Here is a 12832-nt window from a genome sequence, read left to right on the forward strand (position 1 = left end):
TGAGATCTCCCCTGAGCCTCCTCTTCTCCAGGCTGAACGCCCACAGCTCCCTCAGCCTCTCCTCATAGGGTCTGTGCTCAAGTCCCTTCACCAGCCTGGTTGCCCTCCTTTGGACCTGCTCCAGGACCTCGATATCCTTCTTAAACTGAGGGGCCCAGAACTGGACACAGGACTCGAGGTGTGGCCTCACCAGCGCTGAGTACAGGGGCAGAATCACTTCCTTGGACCTGTTGGCCACACTGTTCCTGATACAGGCCAGGATGCCATTGGCCTTCTTGGCCACCTGGGCACACTGCTGGCTCATGTTCAGCTTCCTGTCAATCCAGACTCCCAGGTCCCTTTCTGCCTGGCTGCTCTCAGCCACTCTGTGCCCAGCCTGGAGCTCCCCATGGGGTTGTTGTGGCCAAAGTGAAGGCCCAGAAGCCCGAGGTGACTTGACTTACCTTCACAGCAATTTTCACTGACACCTGCTGGATAGTGGCTAAGGGAGGGTACAGACGACCTTCCTGTAAATGCTTCTCTGAAACTTGCTGAGCTATTACCTAGAAATAAAGCAGAAATGTTTTAACTTGAAATGAAGATGCAGCTGTAGTTTTATTAGACAGTCATCTAACATTAGGCAAAAAGCAGTTCTGCTGTGGCAAAGCACACAGATACTGCTTAACCCACCTAGGCAATGTTTTTACAACCATTCTAATCATTACAAGTAGCTACACAAGAGATAGAAATTTTTTCTCCCTCAGAAAACAAAACTCATTCAAGTCTTCAATAAGTGCATGAGTCACACAAACTGACAAATAAATCACTGTGAGGTATAAATTTCAGACACCAACTAATGTGGGGTCAAAGATTTGTAAAATTAAAGAAGAACCTGTTATTCTTCTGAGCTTTTCCACATCATCCTGTGCAGAGAACAGAGCTAAAACCCTTAAGTGTAAAAGGCTTTGAATAACATTACTAGCAGCTGAGCAGGCTTGTGTGCTCAGCTCCTGTGTCTACCCTGTATGAGAACATAAAAAACCTATTGGCAGAAGTAGGTTAATAGTTTGAATTCAAAGAGCAGTCAAGTAACTCCAGATCCAAAGAAAAATGTTCTCTCAGCATCCTGGTAGGTGTTGTAAGTTTTAAAATTCAGAATAGAATCATAGAATTGGCTGGGTTGGAAGGGACCTCAGAGATCAAGTCCAACCCTTGATCCACTACCACTGCAGTTCCCAGCCCATGGCACTGAGTGCCACATCCAGGCTCTTTGGAAAGATCTCCAGACACGGAGAATCCACTACTTCCCTGGGCAGCCCATTCCAATGCCTGATCACCCTCTCTGTAAAGAAATTCTTTCTAATGTCCAATCTAATCTAGAAATCTAGAAATGCTAACAAGAGCAATACAAGATGACACTGTTTGTTGTTGAGTTTAATGAGCCCAGGAAAATTGTTTACATCTTAATCTGACATTGAAAAATACAGCAGAGATAAAAACCCACTAGGGGGAGCTAAGAAAACGTGAGATCTACTTTCCATGATGCCAAATAGTTCGTTTTAAAAACACAGCCCTTGGATAAAACAAGATGAGCATTTGAATGTGTAAAGAGGAGTTTACATCACAAGAGTTTTGCTACTAAGAGTTCAAAAGGGCTCTGCAGGAAAGATGAAATCTGAAGAAATCAATAGCAACTTGCTGTTGGTGTTAATGCATCACTGAAAATAAGGTTCAGGAGTAGAGCACTTCTGCTTTGTCATGGGGTTGATACAAAGCAAAACACAAAATATTTGGGTAGCGCTCAAAGTGGGAGAGGTAGAAAGCTGAACTGTAGAGATACCATCCTATTCCTCCTGGCATACTCCTGTAACAGCATCCAAAATAATGTGAAAACACAGAATTTTCAGAAAGAATGATACCTTCTTCATGTGGCCTTTGAATAATGCTCCTTGAGAACATCAGTTCAATGGCAGAATAAAAAATGATTTATCAATATTTGGAATTATTAAGACTTTCTCCTGCAAAAAACCCAATAAAATAGACTTGGGAGGGAAAAAAAGAGAAGACAAAAAACCACAAAAGACAACTGAGGGTGAATATTTCTCATAGGGCTACAGAGAACTGAAGTCATCAGACAGCAGGAAGTTGTAAGAAGAGAGTCTCTTTTTCCACAGAACTCATAATTAAATTGTGACACTGATTTCCAAAATATGTTCAAATGCATGAACATGTTTAAAAAGCCACTAGGCTCATTTGTGAAAGAGGAATCCATACAGGGAGAAAACTTCCACTGCAGAAAAGTCATACAGTACAGGCTACCAGAACCAGAGAAGCCATTTCAGGAGAAGGATTGCTCTGTGTTTTCCCTTTATTTATCCTCTTTTCCTAACCTTCTGCTACTGATTACTTATACAGGAAGATACTGTGCTGTGTGGATTTTAGGTCCAATCCAGTATGGCTATTGTCATATTTTAAATTTTAATTATTTCAAGTTTTTCATGAAAAATTAGCCAAGCTTAATTGTAGAACCTAAATGAAAGGCAGCCAAGACAGGGCAAATGGCATATTGCACGTGTGGTCATCTTGGTTTTGGAAGAATGTATCAACGACTTGGATGAGGGTATAGAGTGTACCCTCAGCAAGTTTGCTGATGACACTAAGCTGGGAGGAGTGGCTGACACACCGGAAGGCCGTGCGGCCATTCAGAGAGACTTAGACAGGCTAGAGAGTTGGGCAGAGAGAAACATGATGAAGTTCAACAAGGGGAAGTGTAGAGTTTTGCATTTGGGGAAGAACAACACGATGTCCCAGTATAGGTTGGGGGCTGACCTGCTGGAGAGCAGTGTAGGTGAAAGAGACCTGGGGGTCCTGGTAGACAAGAGGATGACCATGAGCCAGCAATGTGCCCTTGTGGCCAAGAAGGCCAATGGCATCCTGGGGTGCATTAGGAAGGGTGTGGTTAGTAGGTCAAGAGAGGTTCTCCTCCCCCTCTATTCTGCATTGGTGAGGCCACACCTGGAGTATTGTGTCCAGTTCTGGGCCCCTCAGTTCAAGAAGGACAGGGAAGTGCTTGAAAGAGTCCAGCGCAGAGCTACGAAGATGATTAAGGGAGTGGAACATCTCCCTTATGAGGAAAGGCTGAGGGAGCTGGGTCTCTTTAGTTTGGAGAAAAGGAGACTGAGGGGTGACCTCATCAATGTTTTCAAATATGTAAGGAGCGAGTGTCAGGGAGATGGAGTTAGGCTTTTCTCAGTGATTACCAGTGATAGGACAAGGGGTAATGGGTGTAAATTGGAGCATAGGAGGTTCAAGTTGAATATTCGAAAAAATTTTTTTACTGTAAGGGTGACAGAGCCCTGGAACAGGCTGCCCAGGGAGGTTGTGGAGTCTCCTTCACTGGAGACATTCAAAACCCGCTTGGACACGTTCCTGCGCGATGTACTCTAGGTGGCCCTGCTCTGGCAGGGGGGGTTGGACTAGATGATCTTTCGAGGTCCCTTCCAACCCCTAGGATTCTATGATTCTATGATTCTATGATATGTATGCATGTAGAAAAATATATGTATAATATATATAATGAAGGGATTTAATGATTACTTCTGGAGTAACTGAACTGTTAAGTCACACAAGCTAAAAATATTCCATTAGCTCATAACTGTTCCTTTTGTTGTGTTTGGTAGGACTTAGAAGAATAGGTAACATCCCTTCTCATCACAGAGCAACTGCCTGCAATTAAGAGGTTTTACAGTTTACAGTACCTTGGGTTTATTATGAAAAATCAAAGTTACCTTCTATTGTACTTGGCAGGAAGAAAGGAACACTGACAGTAGGATTTGTTGTAGTTACAATAAGCTTTTTGTGACTTCTATCAGATTTAATTGGAGAGGTGGCAAGCAAGAAGACAGGAGGTTCAGGCATGAAGCCTGTGCTGCTTATTTTCTATATTTTCCTTTTCCAGGTAAGATACTGCTACAATCTGAGAAGTTCCTTCTACCTAAAATGCAGAGTTTTGGTGCTTTAAATGTTGTGGCATCCTGGGTGCTTCCATTTCAAATGCAGAATACTAACCACTATTCTAAAACCCACATGAAACTGTTTTGATTTTACCCTTCCATTAAAAAAAAAAAAAAAAGCCAAGAAAACAAACAAGCAGTACTTCTGCCTTTGCTTAGTACTGTAATTTCAGTACTTCAGGGCTTCTATGCAGCCCTCCCAGCCTTCACACCCCTGACACCTCCTCTGGCCAAGTCCTCTGGGATCCATCAGTTGCCTCCTAGCTCAGGAACTGGGCTGCAGCTCACCCAAGCCCCAGTCACACACAGCCTCTCACAAAATAAGGGGACCAGATCTGAATGCTTTTAACTCCAGCTGTGTGGTGAGTGGCTCTCCACTGGTTTTGCCACAAACTGAGATTTTCTATGCCATGAAAAAAATACCTTTTTACATGTTAAACTTTCCAAGGGATTTTACGAGAGGAAGGCATAGCAAAACTTTCACCAAAAGATTCAGGAGAGAATCGCTATCTCAGGTGGGAATTTAAAAGCTTCCTCCCAATTTCAGACACCATTTTACTTCCCTGACTGTTACCTTTCTTTTTTCAGTCAAACTTCTTTGTCCAGAACAGATTTTTTTTCTTAGTACACTGCCTCTTGAAACAGTCAGTCTACATATGTGACACCTTTCATCCATGAGGGCTCTATATATAGGGAACAACTTCACCCAAACCAAAAGGAAGTGACTTCTAGAATGAAATAAGACAACTGTGTAACACAGCAGCTCAGACCAGCAAGTGAGGATCACCGTATCCAACTAAAATTACAGGGGAGGATTTAAAGGGAGGATATAATTATCCAAAGACTTATGAGATGGATCATGACTCTCGTAAGATGGTTAAAGCCAGTGGAGACAGTCTGGGCTTTCTACTAATTTTAAAGATGGAAATTGTGAATGTCCTCCTTACAGAGGGCAAGCTGCTGGCAAACCTTTTTAAAGATGCCAGAGTATGCACTTTAAAGAAAAAACCTTCAAAAATCCAGCAAGGACAGCGTGCCCTCTAAGAAAGCTTTGTATGACAGACAGTCACAGGATCACACTGCCTATCAGTTGCCTCTGAGTAATAGTAAAGGACAATTTTCTTTCCTTAATCCATGAAGGGGACAGAAGAAGCAAGAATCTGGAATGCAAGGCATTCTGCATTGGAGGGTTCTTCTGTGTGTACCTACACTACCTGTGTGTTCCCAAGTGTGCTCACACAGCTGCTTTGAAGATTAGGATGATGCATTTGCATGAAGTTCTGTGGATTGGAAATGGTATGAACCAGATTGGGTAGAAATTACCACTGAAGTGAATCTGGGTCAGTTAGAATTAACTTGCCAAAGCTGAAGGTAGCCTTCTTCCTTGTTTCCATACCTTTTGAAACACCCAAAAAGCTTTGGGGTTTTAATGAGTTGGCATGGACATGGACAGACCCCCTCTGCACTGCTCAGAGACTTCTAACCCCTGAACCTGGGCACCCTCTGAGCAGGATGACCTTGGGAATACATTCCTGGGAGCTGAGCAGCCAAGCCACTGGAGCAGGGATAACCCCCAGCACCCTGGATAGAAGGAAGCTGAGTCCTGCAGGGCTCATTGCCTTGATCCCAGTGCCAGCCAAGAGCAGAACCAACAAAGGAACCCCAGGGATAGAGCAGGGAAGGATGAGAGGCAGGAATGGTAAGAGTGAAAAGGCACTTCTAGATGAGGAGCAAAGATGCTTGACCCAGAAAAGCACAGGCAGTTACTATTTTCTTGAGTGAGAAACAGCTACAGAAAGAATGAATTGTTGTTATGGGGGACTTTTTTTATTTTTAAATAAAATTAATGATTGTATTAAGCATTTTATTTCATCAACTGCTGGTATTTTCTTTGTTTGGGTAAAAGATTCTAAAATAATAAAGGCCAGTGATTTCATATGTGTTGAAGATATAATCCTGTGCACTTATGATACTATAAAGTATCATACTATAATATCATCACTTATGATACAACAAAGTGGATGTCAGATTTTGAACAATTCCTGGAATCAGATGGTGAACAGCTCCCAGAACCAAGTGTTTGCTCTCTGTTCATCTCTTGCCCACTCAGTGGAGATAAAGATAACATCAGAACAAAGATCAAAATTGCCTGAAGAAAGAAAAGAACCAATACAGGAAAAAAAGAAATGGGAGGGATAAAATGGCAATTGTGACAAACTGTGGTGCAAGGAGCCACAAGGCAATGGAACAATTTCACCAGCTGTTGACAAGGCAGGCCCACAAAAAATTATTCCAACATCTCTACTCAAAAATAGCAAAAAGCTAAAAGAAATTAAAATGAACTTTGCAAGCAAAACACATACAAAAGTCACCTCAAATCTACCAATACCAGAATATATTTGCTTTAAATCTAAAATCAATTATGTGCACATATACACAAACTGTACATATGTGCATTCACCTCATTCACCTGTGAAAATACAGTACTAGAGTCCTCTTTTTTCCTGTGCCAACAGAAGGTGAAGTTTATATCAGATGACCTTTGCACCAAGTGTTAGCTTTTTAAAATTAACTTTTTTTTTTTTTTTACAAAAACAACATACATTGCAAATAAAGGCCTTTCACAGAAAGCATTATTTTTCTAATTTTAAAGATACTGCTCAGCTATTTCTGTTTAATTACTCACTGTTACCCAGCTACTAAATTAAGGATTTAGAATAACTTTTTAATACAGTACCTCAGCAGTTGTGAGGAACACCTCCTCGCCGATGTGTTTCACTCCACATGCAATAACACCAAGGGCAACTCCTGGGAACACATAGGAATTGTTGCCCTGCCCAGGGTAGAGAGTTTGTCCACTTGGAAGGGTGACAGGATCAAAAGGACTTCCACTGGCAAAAATGCCACGTCCCTAAATTGTAATGAGAAAGCCAAAGGAATCACATTAGCTGTGAGGGTGCTGTTGAAGTATTCCACACATTCCTTTAAAGATCTGCCATTGTGGGAGTGGGGTTACAGCTATTTACTCTTCTGAGAGGGTGGCTGGAGCTATTTAACTGAGTATATCTCAAGCATCAGGATGCTGATCCTAAAGATCACTGGCAATGCTCTGTGACTAATGTCAGAGAGTAACTTACTCAGGAAAGAGCCAGCAGCACAATTTAGAGGAGGAGAAACTAAAGCCAGCACTCAACATTCTGCAGGTTGGATGGATGGAGTCTTGCTGTACCCCTGGGATGAGGAACACACTGCTGAGAGGAGGTGCTGGCACCCATCCACGGGTAGCAGGGGAGGCACCTTGGAGGTGGCTCCCCCACAACACTGCTGTTCAGCTTCTCCCCACATCACTTCTGATCCACAGGGAGAGAGAAGTCATTTCCACAGCAGACAATGGGACTGAGGAAGAGAGTGGCATTGCAAAGGCTCTGCATCTGCAGCCCAAAAGCCCCTGGCTCTTGCCTTGCTTGGGAGGCAGCACCCTTGAATTTAAGCCGTAAATTTAGGTGGAGAGGAAAACAATCCTTTATTTATGCTAGCACTGCTGAAGTGATAAATGTCACTCTGACACACTTCAGAGGAGCTTTGTAGTGGAAATATCTATGCTTATTTTGGATAACTGGAAATGGGCAGTTTAAAATATGGCACTGTTGCTATTCAGCTTTTCAGGAGAGCCCTGGGTTTGGTTTGGTGTCGTGCAGTATGATCATGGCTGGCTTATTATACAGTTTGGTGACAGATCAAGTATTTCAGTGCCTCTTTTGCTCTGTCTACCAGATGTTTTTACCCTTCATGCAGGCTGCTTCCCTGGCTCTGGCACGGTGCTGTAATTGTGTACTGAGCAGTGGGGAAAGGGAATGCTAAATCTGTCTTTTAAACACTGTGGAACTGCCATTCAAACTGGCCTCCATTTGACAAGAAGTCCAGACACCATCCACTAAACACATACAGTCAAGTACTCATACATTTCAAATTCTAAACTAAAATACAGGATAATGTGCTATTGGCAATTCTGTAATACAATAATAAATAAGCAAGCACAGCTCTCTTAATTTTCACCTATGTTTCTATTATGGAAATCTCTATTGCAGTAGTCAGATACCCCACTTCTGAATAAATTATTATTTTAAAGATTCTATTTCCTGTTTTCACGTTGTTTTTTTTTTAACCCTGAAGAGTATTTATAAAATTATCAAATGAAAAGCACACCACTGTGTGTTTATATTACACAAAATTGCACTGTTCAAAAACAAGCACAAGGCTTTAATGATTGATGGTTACTGATGCCTTGTTTAGAATAAAGACTCTGAGTCTTGCCTGACACCAGTAAAAGCTATTGAATGTTTTTATGAGGGTGCAAGCATGTACTGACATCAGTAAAATTGTCTTATTAAAATCTGAATAACCTGTTACTTAATTTATCTTATTTTGTCTACAAGGAGAGACATGTTAAGTACTTGTAACTCCACCCTCTATTTCCTCCCTTTTTAAATTTCAATTCAGATTTACTTTTCACTATGAATAACAGAGAGATGTAAATGTTTGGTTACCTCTGTGTATTTGTAGCACTGCTCAGCAGTGCATTCTGCTTTGCTGGTAGGATTGCTGAGAGCAAAAATAATAGGACGTTTGTTTATAGCAGCCATATCCTGAAGAATCTGTTTAGTGAAAGCCCCACCAATTGCAGCAACCCCTGGAGAAATAAACCACACAGATAATAAGACATATGCAATCAGCTCAAGGCAAGACGTGGCATGTCACTTTTAAAAGAATAGAACTCCCTCCTGTTTAAAATGGAGTTCAACTTTTTTTCTAACATGGCTGGAATAAAGTTTCGCATAAAAAAATTTGCAGCAGTGAAACCTCAGTGTTATCCCTAACATCAAGGCAGAACCTACTCACCCACCCCTGGACAGTCTGGTGATTTTCTAACTTCACTTTTGTTCTCAGGCCCTTTATATAAAATAGGAGTGTATCACTTGACCTGCAGATAAATCCAAAAAGGAGCAGAAAGGTGCTGTCTCACACAGCGTCTTCTGTCACACACTACTCTTTTTTGCAAATCTCCACCTTCTATGAAGGGACAAGGATGTTTAGATGCAAAAGCTCTGCTAGACCAGCTGGGCCACATATGTATGTATGTATGTATGTATAAGAGTTCTGGTAGTCAAGATTTTGACCCACTTGTATAAGAGTTCTGGTAAAGCCTGCACTTGCCAAATGTTTAATGTCTTCTAAATCTGCTTCATAACAGCCAACAGTAAGAATGAGAACTAAAGTTAAAAGAAATGCTCTGAGGAATTTCACTGATTATTTATTTTTTTTCCTTTTTAAAATTGCTATTTCTTGTCTTTGATCTAGCTAATCTAAGGCCTTTCCTTGAGCCAGATGAAATGTACATGAGGATTCACTGAGCCAGAGTAAAGTGAAACACTGGGAGAAGGAATATCAGCGTATTTCCCCATGCTGCCCAGGGGAAGATACTGAATGGCTCGTCCTCCAAACCAAAAAAAAACCCAGTTATTAATTTTCACTGTTATTTCTAGCATACAAATAGCTACAGTGCTATTGTTGGAAGAGCTGTCCTTGTTGTGCAGTATGGAGAGGAGTCACCTTGAGGCAAAGCACCACATAGATTTATATCTAAAAATGACATGAAATAAACACCCATATTTCATGACAGCAAACATTGCTTAAGCATCCACAAACCTTTATCTACACAAATACCACATGCCACTTAATCTATTCTTCTGTTCCACTAGTTTTTCATCTTTGTCCTAAATAAATTCTCTAGATTACTTGGTCTCTGTCTTGCAGTCCTATTTTATGGAGCATAGAAAAAGATAAGTTTAATTCACCTCATTCATGATCATTGTCAAAAGTGTATTTTACTGAATGAGGACCATATGGTCCAGGCATAGTTGAAAAGGCAGCTCTTAAAATGTAGATAATTTTCACTGTGGCATTTCAGGTTTTCCAGCATCTGATGAATTGTTTTACTAGCCAAATAGATGAATTTAAGAGTATTTCCAGCTTGTTCCTGAAACTGCAATATAATAACCTAACTGCAGAGAACCGAGAAATCCTTTACTAAGAACTCAAATCCTGCAGCTTTTATAAGTGAAAAAGTCTTTCTAAAATCCACAAAGGACTGCTGGGTAAAGACCTAAATATGAAGAAGATGACGACTCAGCTACAGCATGGCCGTATTTGCACACTTTTACATCTGCTTAGCTCAGTTTTCTCACTCTGACTTTAAGGTTATTTGTATTACACCATCCACATGAAATCAAAAGTAATTTAGGGGGATGACAAGGTTCTCCATCAGCTGTTTAAAGCAACTCGAATTATCTCCACTTTAACATGGACAGCTTGTAGTGAAAGCAGTGTTACATGCTTGGGTAGCCACTATTTGTTCAGTTGCTTAATAGAGTCCATTATGCACCTACTGTTTTCTAAAAACACACAAAGGTAAACTCTGTTCAGAGGAACTTGATCTTGTCTCTCAACAAAGCCACATCCCTCTTTTTTTTTTTTTTTTTCCAACAAAGAATAAGGTCATTGCTTTAAAATAAAAAAAAATTACCTATTAAGACAGATGGTTTTATGTCTTTAACAATATCTTCTAGATTTTTCATCTCAGCATGTTGGTGGGCAAAACGCTGTTTTTCAGATGTTAATGAGGCACGCCCCTGAGTAAGGAAAAAAAAGAAAAGATATTTATTAAAAGTTTGATGGAACCTAATATCCTGGAGTTATCAGTTTCCAAAGTATCTGTTTAACATGTCCTATTTTTATTTCTGCTCTTGCCTCTATCAACAAATACCACATTAGACAGAATAAAACTGTGTAGAGGTAACACACTTTACTTCAGGACTAATATATTTCTCTAAGTAGTAAGTAAATGAAATATTTTTAATCAAAAATTCGTAAGACTTGTCGTACACCACTGCATAAACAATTATATGAAAGCATCATTAATGTTTCCTTTGAAGCATTCTTAAAGCTGTTTTACCTATTAACATTTGGGCAAAGGTTTAAAGTTTTCTGACAAAGCATGAATACAGTTCCATAGAAAACAGCACTGAAGTGCCAGGTCAGGGGGAATTTGTTAACTGAGGGGAAAAAAATAGTTTCTCCCCTACTTTTTCAGCTTTGCTCTTTTCTAAAAGTATAGGACTATGAGGGGGGGGGGATATAGAGACTGTGGGGAAGTCTATATTATGCTCCACATTTTTCATATTTAAGTCATTAGTTCTTAAGGGTGGAATAAAGATAATTCTGACCAGATGTCCCCTGCACTGTTTTTGCATTAACAAAATTGACTCAGCTGTGAAACAATTTTTGCCCTGATCTATACTGGCAATTCCTATTGATTGATTCCCAGCACGGTTTCCAAATGGAATATGAAAGATGCAGGAAAAAAGGTTATAGACTATCATTGACGTGGACTGGGCTGCAGACAGGTGCTGAGCTCTGTGTAAGTACCATGGAGCACAGGGCAAAAAAAGGGTCCAGAATTTGTCAGAATTAGCTGTCTGAATACGTGGACCTCTGTCTGTACTCAGGCATCTGAAAACTTCAGGAGAAGAGTTTAAAATGCACATGCCTCAACCCCTCATTTTAATCTCAAACCTTCGGAAAACGTCACTGTAAAGGCACTTTTCAAATGGAAATCCAGAAGACTGTGCCAGCCCCTCAAACATCTCACCATTTCAGGCATCAAGAAGCAGATTATAGAGATATATAGGCAAGCACATGAGGAAAATAGAACATTAAATGTAATTTTGACCAAATAGCCTGAACAGATAGATATGTCATGCCCCCAGCCACATCTTTTCCAACTGATAGGATAAGAGTTTCCTGAACTTAATTAAGACTATATTGGAGTATTGGAACAGAATTCATTCCACAATTCCGCCGAAGTCTAGAAACTTGACAACTTTGGCTCAATTTAGGCCTGCATATGCTACTGGATTCAAGCTTGAGCTAGTTTTTTAATAACATTTTTACTTAATTTGAACAAAAATGAGGAATCCAACCTCAGACCACAATTCTGCAGTGAGGCAAAGAGTAACTGTGCTGGGCTCATCACTCAGCTAGCCCTCAGACGGTGACCACAAGAGCTGGTAAACAGGGGGCAAGGAGATATTTTTTCATTTCCAGCTGCAAGAAAAGCATTTCCACCCCCAGGATACTCCAGGAAGCCACAGAAGGCTGTTATGTGGTTGGGGCTGCTCTGCCTCACAGGATGCCAGCTTCTCTTGGCTCCCCCAGCATTACAAGAAACTTGCAGAGGTTTCTCCTCTTCTACAGATTTTTTTATTTTTTTTTTTTAACATGAGCAAAATACCAAGTTTTTAAATTAACTGGGTTATGTCTGGATGTGCTTATGAGGGTCTTAAGTGTTCTGTTACAGCGATTAGCATGGAAATACTCTGATTACAGGCACCTGGTTTCCTTTGAGGGTAAAATATGCAATTCTCAGCCTCTAGAGAATGCTGTGATTTTAACAAATTTTTTTTTTTTTTTGGCAAATTCATGCTTGAACTATTCCACAGCCTATCAATATTTTGAAGTCTGCCATTTCTCAGCACCCCAGCAGATGGCCCCAGAGCCTACACACCTTGTTTAGATGCATCTCATTTTAAAGCAGGAATTTTCCTTAACGTCTTCAGGGGGAAAGTATCAAGTTTGCTTTTTAGTCAACAAAATTAAAAAAATACCTTTGTGACTTCCAGGCCAAAAAAATGTTCCTAAGAATAACTTATAATACTAGAATAAAAGCCACTTTTCATTCTAATCAGCTGCTTGGTTGAAATAAAAATGCTCAAGGGAGCTCA

General features: G+C 40.5%; 1 protein-coding gene across 1 annotated transcript in view; it reads right to left on the reverse strand.

Moving 5' to 3' along the window:
- ME1 (malic enzyme 1) overlaps window positions 1–12832 on the reverse strand; it is a 161831-nt gene that overhangs the window by 2818 nt on the left and 146181 nt on the right. The window contains exons 10-13 of the mRNA XM_030448370.1: window positions 10576–10681; window positions 8540–8682; window positions 6730–6903; window positions 444–542 (exon numbers count right to left, since the gene is read on the reverse strand). Of these exons, the coding sequence (XP_030304230.1) occupies window positions 444–542; window positions 6730–6903; window positions 8540–8682; window positions 10576–10681 (522 nt within the window). The remainder of the gene's footprint in view (window positions 1–443; window positions 543–6729; window positions 6904–8539; window positions 8683–10575; window positions 10682–12832) is intronic.

This window comes from Calypte anna, chromosome 3, assembly GCF_003957555.1.
Source record: "Calypte anna isolate BGI_N300 chromosome 3, bCalAnn1_v1.p, whole genome shotgun sequence".
In the NCBI taxonomy this organism is placed as follows: Eukaryota; Metazoa; Chordata; class Aves; order Apodiformes; family Trochilidae; genus Calypte; species Calypte anna.